The 25,331-nt window shown below is 39.8% G+C and overlaps 2 protein-coding genes and 1 pseudogene across 4 annotated transcripts in view; all 3 read left to right on the top strand.

Moving 5' to 3' along the window:
- The window catches only part of FAM227A (family with sequence similarity 227 member A), a 410,174-nt gene that overhangs the window by 216,376 nt on the left and 168,467 nt on the right, over positions 1 to 25,331 (top strand). The window lies entirely within an intron of this gene.
- On the top strand, positions 10,919 to 19,569 carry DNAL4 (dynein axonemal light chain 4). The gene is given in 5 exon segments (XM_042469268.1): positions 10,919 to 10,978; positions 13,272 to 13,406; positions 13,408 to 13,461; positions 16,142 to 16,225; positions 18,581 to 19,569. Coding segments are annotated over 4 exon segments (321 nt in total). The 5' UTR covers positions 10,919 to 10,978; positions 13,272 to 13,388; the 3' UTR covers positions 18,746 to 19,569.
- LOC121932353 lies at positions 17,567 to 17,666 on the top strand (annotated as a pseudogene).

Raw genomic sequence — 25,331 nt, 5'->3', positions numbered from 1 at the left:
ACTTTTAGTCCCTAGGGGAAATGTTTCCAAGCATTAGGTAAAGGGACAGAAGCAATCATGTTCACGTTGTAAAACACTGTTATTTTAATGCACCAAGCCTGGGGTGGAGAAATATACTCTCTCTGTGCTACTTTCTCACCCTCCTCTTCTTTCCTCCCTTACTCTTTTCGTACAGCTGTTAAACAGATTCAACATGTGTGCACACATAAATGTGTCATATGTATTCTTTTTGTATATTTGACAGTTGCAAAATAAACTTGGTGTTTATATTTGATTCTCTTTATTGTGTCTGGGAAATTACATATGGAAAGGAAAGATGACGCAGCCCATGAGGTACCCCAAGATACAGAAAATAGCACAGGGATTTGTGGTGGGTAGAAGAAATCACTTATTTAGCTCTGTTAATCAACAGGATACTTCATAGAGCTTCAAAAGGAGGAAGGCAGATCCCAGCCACCACAGAGCTTACAGTCTACATTCAACAATGAAAGGGATAACAGCACCAAAAGACAAAGGGTAACATAAGAATTAATATAAGCAATTGCATTTACCGTAACATAAAATGGAGAAAGAGGATTCAGTTGTTAAACAAAAGTCCTTCAGGTTTCTGATGGTAAGATTAACATTGCCCTTTGATAGGGCCTAGAAGTGGCTAGTCAGCACTTAACACCTGGACAGCAGATTGAGCAATCCCAGCCCCTTTCCGTCCATGAGACATACATATAGTGATTGCATTAAATCAGGGGTGGGCATCTTTGAAGAACCTCCAGGAACCATTTGATACTACCTGGGTTATGCCAGGTATTAAAAAAAATCTTTACAGTTTTTTTTTTTAATTGTAAAAACAAGGAGGTCAATCCTATAAACGTTTTGCTTTAGGAGAACTGTGCCATCTGGAGGCATTAAGAGGCACAATTCATTGGAGGTGCTGCAAGGAGACCTGTTTAAAGCAATTTGTGACAGGAGTTTCTCACTGCCTTTGTAGACTGCAAAAAGAACCCTAGCAACCCACAGAGGCTGTCATTCCCCATACCTGGTTAAAGTGCTAGTGTTTCCCCCTATATATTTATCAATACATAGGAATTAGCAAATGCAAATTTTATGTAAAGGTTGATGATAGGTTTAGGGATAGATATTCTCTTTTTTGGCAATATAAAAGAATGTCTGCCTTGTGAAAGTATGTAGAGAGATCTTGTAGTATCTTTGAGACTAGCTGAAAGGAAGAAGTTGGCAGCATGAGTTTTTGAAGATTTAAGTCTACTTCCTCAGATGCAAAGCTCATGCTGCCAACTTCTAATATGGCTATATCTTTAGATTCTACCTTATGAAAGGATAGGAAAAGTTCTTCCTTTTTTTCAAGACCACATCGGATGATCTTCAGAGAAAGGTGTCTGCCTTCTTGTGTGGTGTGTATCGCCATGGGTAGACTGGGACTCCCAGAGATCGAAGGTCCTAGGAGGACCTAGTCCATCCATCTGGAGGCAACAAGAAGACTGGCCTGGATACTGTCAGCATGTCACAGAAAAGTCCTGAAGACCTTTCCCATCATTAAATGGTGCCTTGGACCCTTCAGAATTTGCAAACAAGGTGGGTAGACTGGAATGGCCCTGGACACAGATAGTCCCTTCAGGTACCCCAGTCCACCAGCCAGAGCCTTTCTCTTCTACAGCAGCCCAATCTACTCCTGAGGGACCATTGATCTGGTGCTCCAAGCCTAGGGATGACAGCATGAGTTACTACACTGGTAGGTAGACTAGCCATGCTAGGTGGCACATTCTGGGAGCTGTCAACCAGTTCAACCCTTACATTATATTCCAAGCATCCATTCCAAACCTTGTGTTATATTAAACTATCCCATCTTAAAAATTCTGACTTACTATCCTGCTATTAGTCTTGAAGTGTTTGGGGGAATTGCACTGGACAAAATAACTGGAATCCCTTTCTTCTCCATGCCATTGTTACATTTCTGTCCTTTCACTTTTCCCCCCCATTTAAACCCAATGTGCAACGCTGCCCAGACAGAAAGGACCATCCAAATGGAGTCTAATGCTTACTTTTCTTACCAGATGTATGGCAAGGGAAGAAACAGCAAATGTAAGAGCAAGAGCCTGTGGGATTCAGCACCAGCACGCTTCTTAGTGTGTGTCTGAGCAGACACCTTTTCAGGATCACATCATAATTTACAGAACCCTTGAAATTCCAGCATGAATATTAGCAGGAAAAGAGAAGCAGAAAAATGTGAAGTCGAAGGCTTTCATGGCCGGCATCCATTTTTTTTTTTTTTTTTTTTTTTTTTTTTTTTTTTTTTTGTGGGATTTTCAAGCTATGTGGCCATGTTCTAGAAGAGGCTGGCTTCTTCAGAGAATTCTCTGAAGATGCCAGCCACAGATGCTGGCGAAACATCAGGAAGAAACTCTTCTAGAACATGGCCACATAGCCTGAAAATCCCACAAAAAACTATTGAAGCAGAAAAAGTTTCTTGTATAAAAAGAATATGCAAAAGCAGAAGCAACAAAACATCATGGGTGAGACAAAGCAGATGAATGGGAGAAGAGGTTGGAAAAGAAGGCAATTGTATGAAAAAAAAAGAATAAAATAAGTTACACAGCACTGTACTGGGTCAGAATTGTTGCTCAGAGGTAAGCACACAGCTTGCAGGTAGGAGGAGTTCCAGGTTTAGTCCTTGGTATCTCTATTCAAAATAGGAGTGAGCAAATTGTATCACTTCAGATGTTGCCAAATTGCAATTGCTATCTTTCCTCACTTTCACTGTTATAATGGAACCAGGGCTCCCTTGGTCTAAGCCCCAGGACTTTTTGATAGCAGGATCTATGATATCATCTGCCACACTCCTTGGACTCCTTTGTTTCCTCTGGGTTCAGCTGCAATTTGCACACTAGTTAGAAAGAAAATGAGTTTTCCCAACATTATTGTGAACTATCCCTTTTGCAGAGAGTCAGCATAGTATTGTGGCTTGGGTGCTGAACTAGGACTCTGAAGACCAGGCTTTGAACCCCCATTCAGCCATGGAAATCCATGTGCAACCTTGGGCAAGTCACATTCTCTCAGCCTCAGAGCAAGGCAATGGCAAAGCCCCTCTGAACAAATCTTGCAAAGGAAACTCTGTGGTCACCTTAAGGTTGCCATTAAATCAGAAATGATTTGAAGGCACACAACAACAATATAGGTAAGTATGAGTAACCAAGAATGAAGCAAATATATTTATTCAGCTCAAACCTGGGGTACTTCAAACACAAAGGCAAACGTTCATTTTACATCCAAATAGAAATGAAGAAGAAAGAGAAGAAGGTTTGATTGAGATCAAAGAGATACTTTCCCCTGAAAAATAAAAGTGTTCCAGAGGAAGGATTTAATTAAAATGGTGCAGCTGAAAAGGAAAACTATAAATACATACCATTGTGAGAAGTTTCACACAAAACAACAGATTGCCTAACAATGGAAAAAATATTAACAGAATTTCTGTTATCCATATATATATATATATATATATATGGGTGGTGGAAATGAGATACTGGAGAAGAAAATGAAAGAAAGGAAATTAAAAACCATGAAATTCCACATGGAAGCTATTTCAAAATGGAAAATAAAAAGAACGAACATCTTGATCAAAATAGCCACAATGGAAGCTGAGAAATAGGACAAGGTTCAAGAGGTCCAAAGAGCCATTGAAAAAGTAATCTAATTTAGCACATGGAAACTTGGTGCTCTGACAAATGGCAGAAATATAAATTGCAAAACATAAAGCTATTCTTTAGGTGAGAAGTGGCTCAATATAACAGTAACAAATATGCAGCATATTTTACATTTACTATTATTTCTATAAATCAAGCTTGCATAACATGCAAGTTATTTATGATATATCCCACAGAGGCAAACAGAGACCAGGCCCATTCTCAATGTTGCCATATTGGGATAAGGAGGCAAAAAAGAAAGCCTGAATTTTCCATTTTTACTCAGAATTCTCAAAGCAGACTAGAGGGAGGCTCCAAGCTTAAGCCCATTGCTTAACGCATTTTCTGTTCCCTTCCAAGAAATATGCCCACCACTTTGGGAGTGGGTCTTGAAGTGAATAGCACAAGCAAGTCAGTCACTAAATATATGCAAGTCTTAAGTCAAGTTGTGTCATGACATTTTTACCAAGTCAAGTCATTGAATTGGCTTGAGTCTGACTTACGTCTGAGTCAATTGATTTGTGTCTACATCACAGCTATGCCTTTTGCGGGTCATTGCAGAGGGAAGAATTCAGCTCCTCCTTTGTGCAATGACCCCCAATCCCCTCTAAATGCATTTGTCTTTTATGCAAGGCCCCAACACAGCTATTTAGTGGTCAGTGGAGAGTGGAGAGCAAAACAACCACAAATACAGTGCTGGTCCTTAGCACAATGGAAAAAGTAATGGCTGGTCTCCCACATCAGATAGTCAAAGGAGCACTTATCTACACTACATATCTACAGAAGTTTAACATTGCTCCATCCTATAGAATCCAAAGATTTCTACTTTGGGTGCATCTACACTTTAGAAATACTGTAATGTAGTTTGACACCACTTTAACTGCCATGGCTCCATCCTACATAATCCTGAGATTTGTAGTTTTGTGAGGCATCAGCACTCTGGCAGCCTTTGCAAGACTATAAATCCCACAATTCCATAGGATGGAGCTATGGCACTTAAAATAGTGTCAGACTGTGTTATTTCTATAGTGTAGATGCAGCCTTACTTAGAACTTTCTGTTAGAGAGCGCTAGTTCCCTGAACAACAAGATAACCTAAGATAAATTGAGAATTAAATCAATTTAATCTGTTAGATGGTTTGATCTGTCAGGGTATGCTTAGTTTAACCCATCTACTTTTTTTTGGTCTATTTTAACAATCCCTTTTTAATTATTATTTTGTTTTAATATTATTTCATTTGGTGTTGGAGGGGAAAAGGTAACAAAAACTTTAAAAACTCATGGACTTGATGGCCCTTGTAGCCTCTTCCAGCTCTATTATTCTATGATTCTTAAACTCAATAATAGACAAAGAGTCCAGGCTCCACCTGGAGATTGATAACAACACTTGGGTCTCTAAGTACCAGTTTGTTTGGTGTGTTGTTTTCTTCCTATGCCAAAGAAATAAGGGAAGAGATTATCTGTAAAGTGGGTTGCTTTAAAAGGCTCCGTAGATGGATAATGAACGGTACTTGAACGCAACATGTATTTTTATGTTATTTAATAGGGTTACTAGTGCAATGGTGAGACCATAGGGGTATCATGGCTTCAGATTGTATTGACCCCTTTGTAACATGGGAATTACTTCTTGTTAGTAGTAGTAGTAGTTGTTGTTCTTATGTGCCCCCAAGTCATTTTTTTACTATATATACGTAAGTTGAAAAAATAGGATAATAGAAGGAACAGCTTGAAAGCTAGAAAAATAATGCAAAACATATTTGCATACGGGGAATATTGGTAATAACTTTCTAGAAAGAGGAGTAATGGAGTAAAATTTAAGCTTGAGATAAAGAGTATAATGTACAGTTGCAGCAGGAATAGAAACCTCATTGATTAATATCGGTAAGAAAATGTCAAATCAAGAAGAATATAAATTAGGGTTAAAACCTATGTATACGTGCATTTAGAAGTCTTAAAATATGGTGATTACAACTTGTGAGGAAGTAACTTAAATGTTAGTTAATGTTATGTGCATGTGTATAGTCTTTGTTGATTAAATCTTATTTATTTGAGTATTTATACCCTGCTCTTTAGCAACAAAGGCTCTCAGAGCGGCTTACAATTTTTTTTTCAAATCTTGGTCATGTAAGTATGTGTTAAAAGTGTGTTTTAATTCTTGAAAACTTAAATTATACACACACACACACATGCATATGCCACATTCAGATTCATCTTTTGCTTCTTATTTCATCAATTGTTTGTAGTTGTTGTTGTTGTGTGCCTCCAATTTATTTTTTTTAAACTTATGGTGACCCTAAGGCGAAACTATCATAGGGTTGTCTTCCTCTGAGGCTGAGAGAGTGTGACTTTCCCAAGGTCACCCAGTGGGCTTTTATGCTTGAGTAGGGATTCGAACCCTGACCTCCAGAGTCATAGTCCAACGCTCAAGCCAATACACCACGTTTATTGTTGTTATTGGTTTGAAAAAGCGATACGCTCCGTCAGTGAGAGCCAGCATGGCGTCTTGGTTTGAGTGTTGGGCTACAACTCTGGAGACCAAGGTTCAAATCCCAGCTCAGCCATGGAAACCTACTGGGATGACCTTGAGCAAGTCACACTCTCTCAGCCTTCAGGGGAAGGCAATGGCAAACCTCCTCTGAACAAACTGTGCCAAGAGAACCCCATAATAGGTTTGCCCTAAACGACTTGAAGGCACACAACAACAACAACTTGCACTACACTGTTATAGTGCTGCTGTTCCACTTTAACTGCTCTGGCTGCCTCCTATGGCATTCTTGGATTTGTAGTTTAATGAGGGGGCATTTAAAAGTCTCAGCCAGAGAGCTCTTAGGGCTCACTGAACTACAAATCCCAGAATGCCACAGGAGACAGCCAGAGCAGTCAAAGTGGAATAGCAGCACTATAATAGTGTAATGTGGTAATTTCCATGCTACTAGCTTCTTTCTTTCAGTTAATATCAAAGGTACAGCAAGATCCCTTTGAATATCAACCCCATGATAGGTTCACAATAAACAACGTGGAGGCACACACCAACAAAGTACACTCTTAAAACCCTGTTGCATTTTGGGGTTTGTAATTCAGTGTGGGCCTAAGATGCCTCTCTGTCTGAATATTCTAAACGCGCCTTCATAAACTACAAGTCCCAGAATGCAACAGGAGGCAGCCAGAGCATTGAAGCAGATTAGGCTTGTTTTAAGCGTGTGCAGTGCGATACTCTAAAGCAGTGGTTTTCCCCCAAACTCTGCCGCTTTAAAAGATTTTGGACTTCACCTCCCAGAAGCCTCAGCCATGTTGGCCAATAGCCTGGGATTCTGGGAGCTGAAGTCCAAAATTCCTTAAAGAACACAGCTTGAGGGGACACTGAGCTAAAGTTTTGTCAGCTCTGCTGCTATCAGGCATTTTATTTAGACACCTAAAGCGCCGGTCCAGCTCTCGAGGACCCTTTCGCGTGATTGACAGTACTCCTCGCCTATCCCTTGCTCCGGACCCTTATCAGCCGCCCTATGGGGAGAGAGGAGGCGGGACTTCCGCCTTCGGTTGCTAAGACAAGCACGTTTCTCTCCTTAACAACCAGAGGGAAGCGGCTGTTTGAGGCTCGGAGTCGAGGTGACGCAGGTGAGAGAGGGGAAATGGAGGGTGGCGCGTGGATCTAGGGCTCCCCGCTTGGACCCTTTCCCCCTCCGTAGCCCTGAGGGGTCCCACAGCCCACCTCCCCAGCCGAGTCTCGCGGGGCTCTTCCGCCTCGCCCTCCGCCCGGACCCTTTGCGCCTGCGCGGGACCCCCTCGCCCTTCTCAGGGGCAGCAAGGACACGCTCTCCTTGGGACCCGCTCGGGAAGGGAGGTCCGAGTCCAAAGGGCAGCACTGGCCCATAAGGAAACACTGGGGAAGACGGAGCCATAGGGAAACCATGGGAGAGTGCAGTGCTTTCCTATAGGGGAACACTGGGAATGCTTGCCCAAAGGGGATCGTTGGGAAATACCTTCCCATAGAGAAGCAAGCATTGGAGCACACTTGCCCATAGAGAACCATAGAGTTGGAAGACACCGCAAGGGCCTCCTCCCAGTCCAGCCCCTTCTGCCATGCAGGAACTCTCCATCAAAGCATCCCCAGCAGATAGCCATCCAGCCTCTGTTTAAAAACCTCCAAGGAAGGAGACTCCACGTCACTCCGAGGAAGGAGTTTGTTCCACTGTCAGACAGCCCTTACTGTCAGTTAGTTCCTCAAAATGTTGAGGTGGAATCTCTTTTCCTGCAGCTTGCATCCATTGCTCCATTGGGTCCTAGTCTCTGGAGCAGCAGAAAACAAGCTTGCTCCCTCCTCAATATGACATCCCTTCAAATATTTAAACAGGGCGATCATATCACCTCTTAACCTTCTTTTCTCCAGGCTAAACATCCCCAGCTCCCTAAGTCGTTCCTCATAGGATATGGTTTCCAGACCCTTCACCATTTTTGTCACCCTCCTTTGGACACACTCCAGTTTCTCAATGTCCTTTCTGAATTGTGGCGCCCAGAATTGGACACAATATTCTAGGTGGGGCCTGACCAAAGATGAATACAGTGGCACTATTACTTCTCTTGATCTAGACACTATACTTCTATTGATGCAGCCTAAAATAGCATTGGCCTTGTTAGCTGCCGCATCACACTGTTCACTCATGTTCAACTTGTGGTCTCCTTGGACTCCCAGATCCCTTTCACATGTAATTTAATTCAGCCAAGTGTCACCCATCCTATATCTGTTCATTTCATTTTTCTGCCCTAAGTGCAGTACCTTACATTTCTCTGTGTTGGATTTCATTTTGTTAGCTTTGGCCCAACTTTCTAATGCATTCAAATCATTTTGAATCTTGATCCCGTCCTCTGGAGTATTAGCTACTCCTCCTAATTTGGTGTCATCTGCAAATTTGATACATGTTCCCCCAGTTCTGTCATCCGAGTCATATTTAGAGAATATAGAGGCTGAGTTGCTAAACCTTTCCGCACCGAAAAAGGAATCCATAAATGATTCTCTATGGGCAAGTATTATCCTATTATTATTCTCTATGGGCAAGTATTCTATTCTTATTTCCTGTGGGCATGTATTCTCCAGTGGTTCTCTGTGGGCAAGTATGGTTTCCCTATGGGCAAGTACTGCCATTTGTTTTAGTAGGTCCTGTTCAGGGGAGGAGAAAATGATGCAGCAGGTTTTGGGTACAGCAGAGACGGGTAGCCAGAGGTGTCCTGACCACGAAGGAGGACAAGGCACTGCCAAATGTAGGACGCGCAAGGAAAAATGTGGAGCGATACCCAGTAAGAGCTAAAAACACTCATAGAAATATAAATTCATTTCATAGGGGTCATAAGGTCCAAAACACACTGAAGAAATAATCCAGCTTGAGAGCACTTTGACTGCCCTGGCTCAATGCTAGGGAATCCTGGGAACTGTAGTTTTGTGAGACATTTAGCCTTCTCTGTCAGAGAGAGCTCTGGTGCCACAATAAACTACAGTTCACAGGATTCCCTGTCAAGCTGCATTATTTTTGCAGTGTGTTTTGGACCTGTGTTAGATACGCTGTATTTTATTATGTTGTGTGCCTTCAAGGGGTTATCAACTTGTGGCGACCCTAAGGTGGACCCCATTGAGTGACCTTGGGCAAGTCACACTGTCTCAGCCTCAGGGGAAGGCAATGGCAAACCTCCTCTGAACAAAGCTTGCCAAGAAAAACCCAAGATAACTTCACTTTAGTAGAGTCACCAGAAGATGGAAATGAATTGAAGGAACTCAGCAACATCAACAAGGGTTTTCTTGGCAAGATTTGTTCAGAGAAGGTTTTTGCCATTTCCATCTTTTGAGGCTGAGAGAGTGTGATTTGTCCAAGGTCACCCACTGGGTTTCCATGGCCAAGCTGGGAATTGAACCCTGGTTTCCAGAGTCGTAATCCAACACCCCAACCACTAGGCCATGCTGGCTTTTATTGTTATGTACTCAACCATATTTTTGTGATGAACCTATCTTTGTTAAAATGCCTTGTTGGCTTGCAATATACTTATGAACTTCTGGGCAAGACAAAGGCTTACTGTACTAGCAACAAACCTTTGACTAAATCTACACTCCTCCCTCCACATTTACTGGGGTTAGGGGCACAGGACCACCCTGAATGTGGAAAAACCACAAATAACAAAAACACTGTGTTTTTACCTAACACTCTCCAGGAATTTCTATGTCTTCCAGTGCAACTCCTTGGTCAACATCTACCAGACACTGGCCATAGAATTGTGCCAGAGGAGCTAGAAATGCCTATTGGAGTGTTCTCTCTAGGAATCTCTAGGTCCTTCAGTGCGACTTTTGATAGAGGGTTGCACTGAAGGACCTAGATATTCCTAAAAGGAACATACTAATAAAATCCGTAAATAATCAGATCCGCAAAAGTCAAAGCCGCAAATGTGGAGGGACGAGTGCACATTTAAATTACTTCTTTCATTTATCTATTGTGCTGAAATTAAGGTGGGGGGAACCTTTCAGCATTTGCATTGTATCCTCAAGCAGCCCATTGCCTAAAACTTTTGCTGACCTTTCCGTTTCGAACAAATGCTCTCTGAGCTCTGGGGGAAAGTCTCCTCTGCTGCTGCTTTCATGAAAAAAGATCTTTAGAAGACTAGAAAAAGCAACTTTAGAAGGATCCATCCTGTCCCTCCTGTTTGCAGTGAGAACAGGCTGCCAAGTGGGCACATTTCTCAAAGGGGGACAGCAAATGTGGTGTTAATGAATGGGCCTCTTAGTCATGCTCAAAATGGAGGACATTTTAGAATTCCTCCTGGACAGAAGATTGAAATGTAGATATGTCCTGGAAAATGAGGATATTTGGTCACCCTGATAGGTTAGTCAGTTGTTTCAACCGTTTTCATTTACCACAATTCTTCCTGGGAAGGAAGAGCAATTTCAGACTTTTCTAGCTCAGAACTACCACCCCCAAACATCTCCACTCAGGTATGGCTTTGAACTGGTGGCTTTGCCCCAGATGTTATTTTCTCTGCCATCAGCCTTGAAATGTGCTATAAAGGGGAGATAAAACTTTTCAGAAATGAATGGCAAGGCCTTGTTCTAATTCTGTTGAGTTTGTTGCTAGCTGCTGTCAAGTCAACACCCTATGAATGAGAGACCGCCAAGTCACCCTGTCATCAACAGCCCCACTCAGGTCTTCCAGACTCAGGCCGCGGCTTCCTTGATTGAGGCTATCCATCTGGAATGTGGTCTTCCTCTTTTTCTTCTGCCCTCCACCTTACCAAGCATTGTTGTCTTTTCAAGTGAGTTGTGTCTTCTCATGATATGGCCAAAGTACAACAGTCTCAGTTTAGTCATCTTGGCTTCTAGGGAGAGTTCAGGCTTGATCTGCTCTCAAACCCACTTATCTGTCTTTTTGGAAAACAGGGTATCTGCAGAATTCTGCTCCAGCACCACATTTCAAATGAGTTTATTTTTTCACTATCAGCTTTCTTCCCTGTCCAGCTTTCAAACCATACATTGGAGTTGGAAATACGATGGCTTGGACAATCTTGGGGGAGATCAATCTGTCACTCATAGCTGAACTGGGACAAATAGGATTTTCTGGTGGTCCCCATCGTGTACACATTTGTGTGTGCAGATGTATATATAAGGTTACATCTTGCCTGTAACCCTATCACACAGCAGCTGAATTTACTGTACAGCAACATCATAAATAACAATACTAGTTCACCATCTTAACCTAGAATTGTAATCTCCCAATGTATATATATATATATACGTGTGTGTGCGTGCACACAAATGTGTACATGATGGGGCCCACCAGAAAATCTGATTTGTCCTATTTCAGCTATGAGTGACAGATTGACCTCCCCCGAGATTGTCCAGGCCATCGTATTTCCCGTATTTACAACATGTTACAAAATCTTAAAAAGTGTATCATTCCTTTTTAGTATGTTACATTGCAGTCTTTTCACAATTGTTTGCAAATGTTTAATTATTGTGGAACAGTGTTGATACGTAATTTAGGAGTTTATTCAAAAATATTATTGGCTAAATGGAAACAAAACCACAAGACTGCAAGAATGCTGTGAAGACACAGTGGGACACTGGTCCAGTTATCTTTTACATAAAAGACTGAGAAGTGCTACTGTTAAAATTACTGTATAAATAAATTAGCATACCTACATGTTTCTCATTGCTTGGAAATAACAAATTCTTTAGCATTAGTTACTTCTAGCAATGACCCTATAGTGAGAATTTAATAAAGTATAACATCATTTCTTTTGCAGTTCAGTTATAACTTTAAAGTCGTTATGGAAAATGTGATCACACTAAATGGAGGCAGGAGAATATCATATTATTGACATACTTGTTTGTGCTGCTGCGTCATGCACTGTCGTGGGTTTCTGTGGCAAGGATGAGGTGAATGAGAAGAGAGTGTATTTTATAGCAAGCCAAACTACTTTAAAGGAAAGTAACCAAGTAATTACTTTTTGAAAGAAGATTTCCAAGATCTATCTGCCCATTACTCTTGCTGTGGCACCAGATTAATCCTACTTCACACCAGCTCTGTAAAACATTGAAAGGATCTCAGGGTGCCATTTTATTAAATGGGTGAGCTGAAGAAATTATCTAAACAACTTACAAAATACTCTTGGTTAAATCACAGTAATGATAGGCAGTAGAGCTCTTGAAAAATATAGATGTAAAAACCAAATGAGAATATAAAAAGCTATTCCTTTAATGCAAACATACATTTCCAGTAGTTCTATTGCCTGCTATACACATACATTGCCATCATTGCTGTTAAAAGGAAAATCATTTGAACATTTGTCCCAGCAATAATTGATAATGCATTTGTCTGTAAGATTAATGTAGTCTTGTCTTTGAAGAAGACAGCATTGTCCTTTAATGTTTAAACTGAGTTTGTATTGTTTATTCTTACATTTCATTTATAGTTATTTTCTATAGGCGTGTTGTGAAAATTCAGAGATTAAATATCTAAAAATATTTGCTAAGTTGAAGCCACACCTCCCTGTTGCCCTATATTTCCTGTAAACCCCACACTTATGAGTACATAAGGTTAACTGGATGAAGGGGGGTAAGATTTAGGCATTGTTCTCTATGTGACTGAAAAAGAGTAACAAAGAACTTGCTGATTTGAAAACTTTGACCTCCCAAATTAAGTTGGTACAAATGGCAATAGCTAAACCAAGTGAGGCAAGATTGTCACAGTCACTGCAGCTTCAGCTTGAACATGGTGGCAGTTGTGAGTAACAGCTGGATTTTAGATTCCTTTTCCCAACCCCTTGTAGAGAACGTGAAAGCTAGCTCAATAATATGTGACCTTTATATTGTGATCTAGTAAGAAGCATTAGCCTAATAAGACTTTTAAACTTTGCATTTACTACTAAGACAGTTGCGAAAATAAAGACTGTAAACTGTAACTTCATAATATCATGACCATCTCAGTAATATTTTTTTTATTCTTTTAAAGATCTCATATGATAACCTCAGCAGATTGTTCTGTAGATTATGTTTTTCTAATTTCTGCACTTTCTAATTTTCCTCCCTTTTTTTTTTCCTAAGCAGCAGAACATCCTATTTCAGCAAACCTTGTGTGGCCTAAATCGTAAAAGGTTATAGCCTACACGTGATTGAGTCCCTACAGGCGGCTCTGCCCCTTCCCAGGGTCAGAGTGAGAGGACAATGGCAGATACTGGGGACGGGAAAAAAAGAGGAGGCAGACTATAAGAGACTTCACAGCTTCCCTCTAATCAGGGTAAGAGTGAAACCAAAAAGGTATGTTATGTTCTGAGATAAGAAGAAAACAGATTCACTGTGTTCCATTTTTATTTGCCATTTTATACAAATAAGAGAGCTTTGACAGAGGAAGAACCAATTGCTTTAGAGATTAAACAGTAAGCCTATGAAGATATGATTGCCTAAGGTTCCTACAGCAATACTGTTAAAACAGGAATGCCTACTTAATTAAGTAGTAAGCACTATAGGTAAACCTCAGTTAACAAAGTAGATGGGTACCTGTTTAACAGAAAATTTGGTACTAGAGGCAGAAGTAATATAGTACGAATAGGGACTGGTTTCCTACCACAAAAAAGAAGAGAGGTTCAATATTTTTCAATACACTATTCAAAACTAACAGTATGCACATATGAAATGAAACCAGTTCAGGTAAGCCTTGCATAAATAAAAACATTTTGAACCTTCCAGAGACCACTTGAAATTTCTTCCAAAATGCTTCCAAAGATTATTTTTTCTATCACCAGACTCTGCTTTTTTATGACTTCCATTTTGGTGGCCAAATGTACAGTTCTATGTTTTTTAAAATATGCTGGGGGAATATGGTGAGGCTTTTCTCTGTTTTACTGTTCATACATTCTCAGTAAGGGATTCTGAGGACAGCTGCTATTTACTTGCTTGTCGTAGATAGGCACACGCAGCTACAAAATGATAGGCTAAAGCAGTATCTCATTCTTTCCCAAGCTGAAACTTGCAGTGTTTCCTGCTGATCTGCTGTTGTAAACCACCAATGAAAGTCTATGCTTCTTCGACTTTTCTGTTGCATCTCCCACAATACCAGTGCTGCTAAAATACTTCAAGCCAAGAAAGATGCTCTGGCATAAAAAGTCTTTGTAAAAAGGAGCTTTTCTGTCAGAGCTTTGTTAACGGGAGTATGCCTGTATTTTAAGTATGCTTTATCTATTTATAATATACTGTAGATATATGGAAAAGTACAAGTTCTTTTGATCAGTAGATATGGTAGTGCAACAGTTTTTGAATATTTATTCAAGAAAGATAATTGTACCACCTTGTGCTTAATCACTTAATAGTAATGCATACTGTATCTAAGTCGCTTTGCCAAAAAGAATGAAATGTGTGGTATATCACTTAGCTTAGTCTGTGGGAGGGAAACACTTGGAATGCTATTAATTTAAAAGTTTTGTTTAAGAAGAGGGGCGAAAAGAAAAGTTATCCTTGGGGACTGCATAGTGGACTTGAAAATATGAAGGAAAACTGGAAAAAGAAAAAAGGAGTATAGTGCTAAGAAGTATATAAAAAGGACACTGTAGATAGCAAGATTACATGAATGGTAGATGTAATACTGAGTAGTTCATTACAGGTGGGTAGGGTTGAGAAGAGTAGCAAGAAGAACTGAAGGCACAATTGAAACGTGGATGAAATATAGTATTTCTGAGGCTGGATTGCAGTGGTTAACATCACAAGAAATCTGTAGAACGGCTAGGCATCGACAGGAATATTTAATTGTGCAAGATAAAGAAAAGCAGAGTGATTGGAAGTTGTTTGGCATCCTTCTAAAAGAGTGTCCTTATTGAGAATATTTAAAGTTCTGGCATTTGAAAGTCTCCTGGAACTGGTATGTTCTCCCTTCCTGCATGTCAGAGTGTTTTGGTGGCATTGTGCCTTCACTTTCAGTAACCTAATGTTTAATTTGGGGCACATCAAGAAAGGGTACCTGTTTGTCTGTTCTTTGGGCTCAGGTTTCTGTAGTGCAATCTGATAAAGTCCAGTGGCTTGTTCCAGCCAGGCATACACATTTAGAGACTTTGCATACTCAAGCTGGCCTTCTGTGAAATCCTTTTTTCCTCAGAATAATACATTTTGTATTTAACATATTTCTAACTTATTTTTTCCAATTCTCAAGGCAGCTAAAACAATATATTGATGACACAGGCATTCAGATGAAACTTACAGTTACATTAAAGTACCAAACCTACCAGCAGTACATTATGCCAAGTTGGAAGTGCCAGAAAGTCTGCCATCCATCAAAGCAAAGGCTTATCCAAATGGGCATTACATAAATGTGTGTATCTCGCAAAGGCTTATCCAAATGGGCATTACATAAATGTGTGTATCTCAAGAAGGAGAAATATCAGTACTGAGGGAAGTACCACTTAGTAGGTTCTGCTGTTTGCAACAGATGTTTTCAACTTCTTGAAATGAAGGGATCTGTAAAGAAATTGGTCTTGCTCTGCTCTTCTTACCTGAATATATTCCATATTGTATCCCTACCTTACTGCTCTGCTAATGTAAACTGTCTGTCTGCCCCCATTTCTCAGTTCTCAGGAAGCATGTTGTGACCCTGTTTGCATGTCACAATTGTTCTTTCTCCAGCACAATAAGGGAGAGGCAACCCAGAGAGCTGGATTTGCATGTAATGATAGTTACTCCTGGTACAAATGGAAGCAGTTGCTTAGCATGTCTCAGCACACAGGCATCATTCTCCACAAACCAGGATTCTCTTGAATTCTGTCTTCTTGTAACATCTGGAGTCAGCTTGTCTTTGTATTGCATTCCCACTCTTAACCAAACATGAAAGAAAGAGGTGGTGGTACTGGTGCTGACCTTGTGCTGCAGAAGGGACTGTTAATGTGCATTGCATTTCTGTGTCTGATATCCTTCTTTTTTGTGTTTTCTTCCAGCACACAGACATGCCAGAAGAAATGCGAGTAGAAGCCATGGAATTGTGTGTCACTGCTTGTGAGAAGTACGCCACCAACAATGAGGTATCGGCCTTCCCTGAAACAGTATCTGCTTGGCAACACACCAAATAGGCTCCAGTTTCGTTTTTTGTTTTTTTCACTGCCTCTCCTAAAGGGAAAATATAATAGAAGAATGGAAGCATAGCCCCATTCATAACTCTGTCATATGCTTATGTAAAAAAAATTTTTAAAGCAGTAACCGGGCATGTTATGCAAGTATCCTCTTTTTCTGCCCTCTTTCTGATAATAAACTTCTGTAAAAGACTATTGATGGGCATGGAAACACTAGACTAGAACATTAATGTACCTTCTTGAAACAGAAGAAATGTTTCCTAAAGTGTATTTTATTATGGATGGTTAGGAAAGATACATTGACATTAAATCCGACTTCTGTGAGAGACTTTTTATTATAGATTTTTGCCTCTTGTAAGTGAAATGGGGACAACAATGGGACCAAGAAAGTTGTTTGACTTGAATAATCTCTTTACGTACACATTTTACAAAGAGGAACTAACTTTAGTAAACTAGTGGAAGTTTCATAATAGAGGTGAAATTGTGTCTTGAAGTTCTTTCATACATCTTCATCAGTTTTTCTTAACTCATGCACAGTATCATTCTGAGACAGCAAGGTATTTTCATTTCATTATCCAAGTAAAGCAGGTGGCTCTTTTTATTAGACACTTTTGAGTTTTTCACATAAGAAAAAAGGTTTTAAATGTTAGTTGAACATAAACTGTAGTAGTTGATATAATAATAATTTGAATAGTCATGCCAGATTAATTTTAAAAAAGGATCAAAATGCAGACTATCTTTCAAAATGAGTTAAATAGCAATTCGGTAAGAACAATTTATTTCCGTGAACAAGGCAATATTTTTTAAAAACAAAGGGAGAACATTTTGGCCTCCCATAATACTGAAATAAACTTAAAGATTTGTTCTTAAGCACAGAATATTTGAAAAGAAAGCAGAATAAGAAAAAGCTGAAATAACATTAATCAGGTGGTTACATTTTATGTCCTTTTAAGCTAGTATAAAGAGTGTTTAAAAACAGACATTGTACTGGCTGGCCACTGATTTGCCTAGTATCATGGTCTTTCAGTTTGTTTTGCATATGGTCACTGTTAGTAATGCAATTGACACTACATTTTATTTGTTTCTGACCTCACTATTCACTCTCTCTCCTAACCATGTGTTTATATACCAGCAGTTCAGGATAAAACTTCATACATCTGATGAAATGGACACTAGTCTACAAAGCTTCTGCCATAATAAATGTGTTAGATTTGAAGATACCACAGGACTTATACTTATTTTAAACTATCTTCAGTCACCATTAAAATTAATTTCAAAACCAAAAATAAAATAAAGGTCTGGTTTATCTTCAGATCATATAAATCGTTTGCCTTTTACTAAAGATTTCTGTGAAGAGGAACATTTATGAGTTTTTGCCTAATATTTGAGGCCCAAAATAAAATAAAATAAAGATAATTTTAAAAATAAAATAGATAGGCATTGTGCTAAGAGTTTTAAAAAGTCATAAAACGAAGCAGCAGATAAGATGAATGCTGAATAAAATTTTTAAATAATAATGAATATGCTTCAACAATTCTGTTTATTTCTCCTGAAGTGTTTTCAGTCTCACAAGGTTTTAGTTTTTTGTTCCGCTGGTTTTGCTCTCTATTTTCCCAGCTCAGCCGCTTTTTGTGTCCAGTGGTGTAGAGGCGATGTGACAGTCTCTCCACAGTTCTACCAAATCCAGCTCACTTCTGATCCAATGAGCTTCAATCTCCATTTGGACAATTCTTTTTAAGTATCTTCATTTGTGTCTTTAGGCAACACACAAATTAAATTAACAAAAGGGGGGGGGGACCTAGAAATTAACAAGAGTCTTTATGGCTCCTAGAACAGAACTCTTCCTGGAAGCCAGGATGACTAAATTGGGGCTGTTGTACTTTGGCCACATTATGAGACAACATGACTCTTAGAAAAGACAATGCTAGGAAAGGTAGAAGGCAGTAGAAAGAGAAGAAGACTGCATGCTAGATGGCTAGATTCAGGGAGGTCATGGGTCTGAATTTACAGGACCTAAGCAGAGCAGTGGAGGACAGAGTGGATTTGAAATGTCTCATACACAGGATTGACATGAGTCAAGCTCAATTTGAAGGCATTTAACAACAATATATATTTTTAATAAGTCATTCAGCTACAGTATTTTTTATAGTTTATTCTTCTCCAATATACGAGTCTTACTGCAAATTCTCCTCAGAGTAGGTTGGGGCAATGTGAGACAGTAAAATACATTCCATCTATCTAATTGCCATTCCTTCCCTTTTGCCTTCTGTTCCCTTCCTTTGTTGGTTCTTCATGTTTGCTCTTCAGAGTGCTGCCAAGATGATCAAAGAGACAATGGACAAGAAGTATGGCTCCTCCTGGCATGTGGTGATTGGTGAGGGCTTTGGTTTCGAGATCACCCATGAGGTGAAGAATCTGCTGTATATGTTCTTTGGAGGCAGTCTAGCTGTTTGTGTTTGGAGGTGCTCCTGACATATTCTCGCCGCATCCAAGCACACCACATTCAGGAAATTTTTTCCAAACTTTTCATTGTTTTTTGTACAACTTAAAGGGAAGCTTTATTTTTAATAAAAATATTGGCTTTTTCTTATTTATATACTAGTTTGATCAAAAATACTTAGGGTGTGTGTGTGTGTGCATAAATCTGTTTGAGCTACCTAATCTAGCTCATAGTGTGTTTGTTTGACTCTGACTTTACCAATGTGGCTTTTTGCTTGGAGGTGGACTCGCACAAGAAGGAGCAGGAGTTTATTAAGCCATACAGTACAGGTGGTATGTGAGAGAAGGGTTGTTATCCAAACCTGCTGCTGTTTCTTCTTACTATTCCTCCCACTTTCTGGGACATGGACTGAATAAGGCAGCTGATTTCTCTTCTGCCTGCGTGACAGCTGCCTGGTTGTGAAAAGTATCTGTACCAGCTTGAAAAACCTGACCTGGTGGACGGTTGCTAGGAGAATTGCCCTTCCACCTCCTCACTACACCTACAGAGCACTGATATAGCTACTAAAGCGTATGGCACACAAATAAAACTATTTTGCATAGCATGTGGGATGGGTGGGAGTGTCATGATGCCAATGTGTTCTTCAGAAACTGGTAGTGTGGGAAGGAGCTTTATAAACTGCCAGTTTCTCAAACTTTTAAGTACAATTGAACTTCCATTTTGTAGAAACTAATAATGCTGTCACAAGGGTGTTCAATTAATGGAATGATCCTAATCGTATTTTCTATACAGCTTATTTGAATTTGGAGTATGGCGGGGACTTACTTTTTTACAATAAAAAGTTTTTTTAAATGCATGGCTTATGTGTGAGGCATCCACTTAGTGATCATCTGTATGTCTGTTCATTAATGATGGAATGAGTTTTCAGTATGTAATCCAAAAGAACTATTATGCCATGAAAATATTATGACAACTGTTCTGTGAATTCAGTGTTTATGCTTCTAATTCACTATGAATTTGTCTCCCACTTTTTCTGAGGCACTAGAGGTTGTACAGTTGTTAGGCAACATGTACATCCATCCACTCACCCCTGCAGTTTTTCATTGAGAACATGCTGGATTGGTTTTGGTCATTCACAGGCTCTGAAGTTGTAATTCTTCAGTTATTAAGAGTTGGTGCCAGATGAAGTTTGCTGAAAAAAAATATGTGTTTTATTTATTGCATTTATATATGCAAATTTTCTTCAACAGAATTCAAAGTGGCATAGAAAAGATTTATTTTATTAATTGATTTAAAGCATTGATATCCCATCTTTCTTCAACAGAGCTCAAGGCAGATGGCAATAATAAATGTTAAAACAAATACTATACTCAAAATAAAAATATTAATTGCCTTAATGCATGATATGTCACTTAATCTAGAGATTCTTGCAACATACCTGCTGTCTGCCTGTGGCTTATAGGATTGTGATCATGTATGGTGAACTATTGTGAGGGTAACATATAGGTAACTATACTAAGTTATTAATAAGGGAAAATGTAACCCTCCAGATATTGTTGGACTGCAACTCCTAGCAGTTCTAATTGCCAAAGGTGAATGTTGGGAACTGCAGGCTAATAACATCTTGAAAGCTACACCACTGCCCTCCTGCTTTAAAACAATACAGTTATGCAGTACAGTAGTACAACAATAAAAAGTAAAACACTATCTTCTTTAAAATAAATCAGAATGCAATATTAAAAATCCACCAAAAGTCAAAGAGCAGGGCAGTTGCTACTTCCCATCTAAAACATGTGTAGCGATGAGGCAATCTGACCTCCATATGGAGCTAGGTGGTGAGAATGCTCCTACAAGAGTCCCTGTGTTTTAATGGGACATGCAGAAGAGCCTCTGCTCCTATTTTGCAACAAGGAGTTGAGTCAAAAGCCCTTTTGGTCCTTGATGACCATGTGATTAACCTGTTGCAATAGAGAAGACTGTTGAACCTGGAACAGTTAAATTGAAGCATTATTGACATGGTTCTCAATGTCGCATAGCCATAGGAACAAGTCTCAAAGCATTCTTTATGGGTCAGTTTACCAACCACCTGGTTGGAATCAGCCCTCTAAAATTAATAGAGCTCCAATTATTTCTGCCCAAGAGTGGAAACAAGTCAATATTTCCACACACCTCTCCTCCTTGTTGCTCAATAGTAACAGACTGTCCAGTTTTTTTAATAGATTACATATTGATATGACAGAGAAGGGAGAGTAGTTCAATGTTATATGATTATACAGAAAGGACTAGGAGGGAAAAGAAAGTAATATATCTATTTTGAATGTAGAATCTGATTGAGTTGCTGTGGATATCTTTAATCTTTCAGAAAGAAATACAAAGTTAATGTTTCTCATATAAATGTATGTTGGCATCTGCATTGGTCATAATGACCTATCCTGGTGTCAGGTTGACCCATAGAAATCAACATGCCAAGGTGGATTCTTATCTCAGCAAATAATCTGCTGGCTATTTTATCTGGCTCTTATCAAGGTCCAGTGGTCATGTGGGTTATAGCAGTGACCTGCATGAAGTGAGAGAGATCAGTATGATTTAGCCAGCCCTCAGCTTCTTTAGTCAGAATCACTGCTGGGAAATAGCAGCTCCAGCAGAAGAGAAGCATCTGAATTTCTTGCACTGATGTCTAAATTTATTTGGAAATCCTCACAAGCAGGAATAGTATATGTGCTTTACCTTAAGAAACCACCTTTGAGATATGCATTGATATCTCGCTTTTAAAAAAACAAACCTAAGGCCACATTCCACTCTCTGTACTCAGGTGAAAGTGGCTGGAATCCAGAACTTGGAAAAATTGCTTTTTGGGGCTATAACTCCCAGAATAACCTTGATCGGCACAGGTTTACCCCTACCCCATTCCCCTTTTCCACACAAAACTGTTCTCTCTCACACACAGACATCATTTTCTCTAATAAACCTGTGTCTTGCAGACAAAGGGCTCCTAGCACTTGTCAGTGAAAAAACATTGTGTATTTTTTTCTGCCTTTTTCTCCTAAACATTTTTTTCCTGGTGAGAAGGAAAAAAAATAGAATTAATTATATGGAAACACAGTGGGGGGGTGGTTAAAAGCAAAGGACAAAGATTTAGTCCACCATTGTAATATTCTGTGAATGAGGGGCAGGGTGTTTTCATAATCAACACTTTCTATGGAAGAGAAGACATCCATACCACTCACATGCATACTTGGGTGGAGCGAGGGGAAATGTATTGCATTCCTCAGTGGAAATGTGGCTTTCCATTGCTATGAAGCAGCAGCAACAACTCCCCAGTTTTGTGCCTTTGTTTGGTTCATGTCTTTCTCAGTGGGTGAGAAATCCTAGGGGAGCTGTCCCTTCAAAGTGCTGCTGATGCCTTGAAGTGGCAGCTCCTTGCTGAGAAGTTTTGCTTGGGAACTGCTCATTCAAGGTGTCTCCCAGCAGAACCAGTCCCCACCCTTAAAGGGTTTTGGGCAGAGAAAGGCTCCCCATAGCAGTCTTGGTGGATCAGATGAAGAGGTCTAGTACTCTGAACTCAGGTCCCCTGTTCCTGATCTGTGTACTCATTTTACACATTTGATGGTGCTCTTATCTTAAGTAGTGGCTCCACAGTATTCTTACCAATAATGTTTCCAGCAACAGATGTACTTTTATTTAACTGTGGGAGGGGGGAGTTTTATTTTACAATGGTACTCTCCTCTCTTTATTACCTGGAGTTGTGGATGAGGAATTGGTCAACTGGAGAACAATACCATAACATAATTGCTAGGCCCCAATGCTCTAGAGTGCAATTTTAAGCAATGTACTATTATTATGACTTACTTTGCAGTGAACCACCATGGGAACATTATGTTCTGTAATTGGGTTGGCCTATATATATATATATATATACCCCATGGAAGGAATAAGGAATGAAAGAAGTTTTCAGAGCAGAACAGCTCTTGCAAAGTGTGAACATGACTCACATATTGCTGCCAAGAGGTAGGAGCTAGGGATTGGAGTGTTGTTCTGGAATGATGTCATGGCAACATTGCGCATTGACAGATTGCCTGGTGTGAATGGCTGGCTTTGAAGCACGCTCTTGTCATTTCACCACAAGCTCACATCCAACTTGATGAAAAACTATTTGGTTAATGTCATCGACGTTCAAGTGATGCAAATCCTCAGATCACAGTCCAGTGACTCCTTAGTTTTCATCTCAATGTGTGACACAAAGCCAGTCTGTCCTTACACAGAGCTTGGAGACAGTACTGGATAAGCAGATTGACAAATGAAAGCAACCATGAATCCACACATTGTGCTGCTTCTCCCTATGTTATGGGTGAAGAAGATAAAGGTTCAATACCTGGCCCTTTGTAGATATGACCATATGTTTGTGTCCTCTTCTAAGTGTTTGGCTCCAGTTTCCTCTTAAGCCTCAGTGGGTGAAGGTCAGTGGGACTTGTGGTTCATCCAAACTGAGAAGGTAGTAGGTTCCCCAGCCCTGACGTAGGAAGGGTGATTTGAAAATTATTAAAATTAATGTTGGTTTGGAGTAGTTAAAAATGACACCTAAAGCCCCCCAGATGAGCACTCTGGAAAAAGACAGTGAAAGGCCAGATAAAATTACAGCATACTTTAAATTCAAAGACATAGCTGTGTTAGTCTGCATCTAAGGAAGTAAATTCAAGTCTACAAAAGCTCATGCTACCAACCCCTATCTTTCAGTTCATCTCAGAGGTGCTATAAGATCCCTTTACATACTAATATACCTTAAAGGTAACATTAAAACTAAAGCAGCAAAAGACTCCGATGAGTCATCTTCCTGCTCCATCCCATCTATCAAAACTAGACAGTTCAGTTAAACAAAAGCACAGCCATGGAAATTGATTGCCTCTTTCCATGCTTGTGGTAAAATGTTTTTAAAGGTGTATAGCTTAAAATGCACAAACATCATATTGTGCACTTTTAAAAGCCTATATGCGCAGACTTCCCTTGTGCATAACAACAGAAGGGTGGAACAGGAAATACAATTGACATGTTTCTGCTTTACTTTCTCTCCAAAATACAATAGCTAGACTGAAAGAGACTAGCATTTAATTCATAGTTGCTTGCAGAGATGTATTTTATTTCTAGTCCTCCTGAGGCTGTCATCGTACATGGTTTACCTAGAAGCAGTGGTCCCTAGACTGTGTTCTGCACTGCCCAGTTCATTACAGTTGTTGACATTTGTAATTAATGCTAACATAACCAATGTTAACATTTTCAACATGATTTGTGCAGCAGGGCCACATTCACAGTTTATTTCTTTAGGTGCAACCTTCATATAGATGGAAAGTTTGACTATTTATATGGGATTAGAACATTACACTCTCTCAGCCTCAGAGGAAAGCAAGGGCAAACCTCCTCTGAACAAACTGCCTAGAAAACCACAATCATGGTTTGCTTTTTGGAATTTATAGATTTTAAAAATATTTTCAAGCTGTGGATGCTTGAATCTCTGGATTTAAAAAAAGCCATGGATACAGAGGGTTGAATGTAATTCATTTCATTGGACCATCTCACAGGGTACAAAAAGTGAGCCATGTAGGATACTCCAAGTGAACATGAATTCAGTGCTGAGCCTTTTCAGTGCCTCCATCTGTGTCAATTTTATTAGTCACCATTTCCTACTGTTCAGTCTTTTAAGCAGGTTTTGAAGTTAACTAGTTTGACTGAAATGTGCCTTCCAAACCATACATACAAGTGCAGCAAAGAGTATGTTTCTCCAGCACACCCCCCAAGGGAGAAATAGGGCTTTTTTGCTTTGCCCTGGCTGAGATATTACTGCAGTGCAAGGCAGAAAAAGAAATATAGTGTTGTCAGAATCTAGGGCGACTGAAGGTGTTAGCTGCAGACAGTTACCAGGCAACGTCCGCACCATGGGACATAAGAAAGCAGAGAACTCATCGTTCTTTCAGCAGCTGAGATATTTCTATGTGAACGAAAAAGTGAATGTGTCACAGTGGATGTATGGCTGGATGTCAGAAGTGGCCTGCAGGAGAAAAAAATGGCTGTATATTTTCAAAGTATAAGAGTTTATTTGTGCACTGTCTCCTTCAAACAGGGTCCCAGTAAGATTGCTTGAGGAAAAGATTCCTGCTCTTCAACCATGAAGCACAGGGCGTGACATGAGACCAGTGGCATCACTAAGGTTGGCGTCACCCAGTGTGATAACTCATGGTGTCACTCACCCCCATTGACCTCTTCCCATCCCACACCATACAGAACCCTTCTTATTGTTTTTTGTACTATTGGTACTCATAAACCCCATGATAGGATCACTTAAGATGAGAAATAACTTGGAGGCACACAACACACACTGTTTATGCTACAACTATTCCCATTACTTTCAGTGATATACGGAAATTATGGTTTTCTTTGCAAGATTTGTTCAGAGGAGGTTTGCGATTGCCCTCCCCTGAGGCTGAGAGGTTGTGACTTGCCCAAGGTTACCTCAGTGGGTTTTATGGCCAAGGCAGCTCACAATCAAAACCTGGTCTCCAGAGTCCTCATCAAGCACTCAAACCACTATGCAACACTGGCTCTAGCAAAATTAAAATTATACCTAGT

Source organism: Sceloporus undulatus, chromosome 5, assembly GCF_019175285.1.
Source record: "Sceloporus undulatus isolate JIND9_A2432 ecotype Alabama chromosome 5, SceUnd_v1.1, whole genome shotgun sequence".
NCBI classification, from domain to species: Eukaryota; Metazoa; Chordata; class Lepidosauria; order Squamata; family Phrynosomatidae; genus Sceloporus; species Sceloporus undulatus.
The sequence above is the reverse complement of the archived record's forward strand: the minus strand, read 5'-3'. Positions and strand labels throughout refer to the sequence as shown.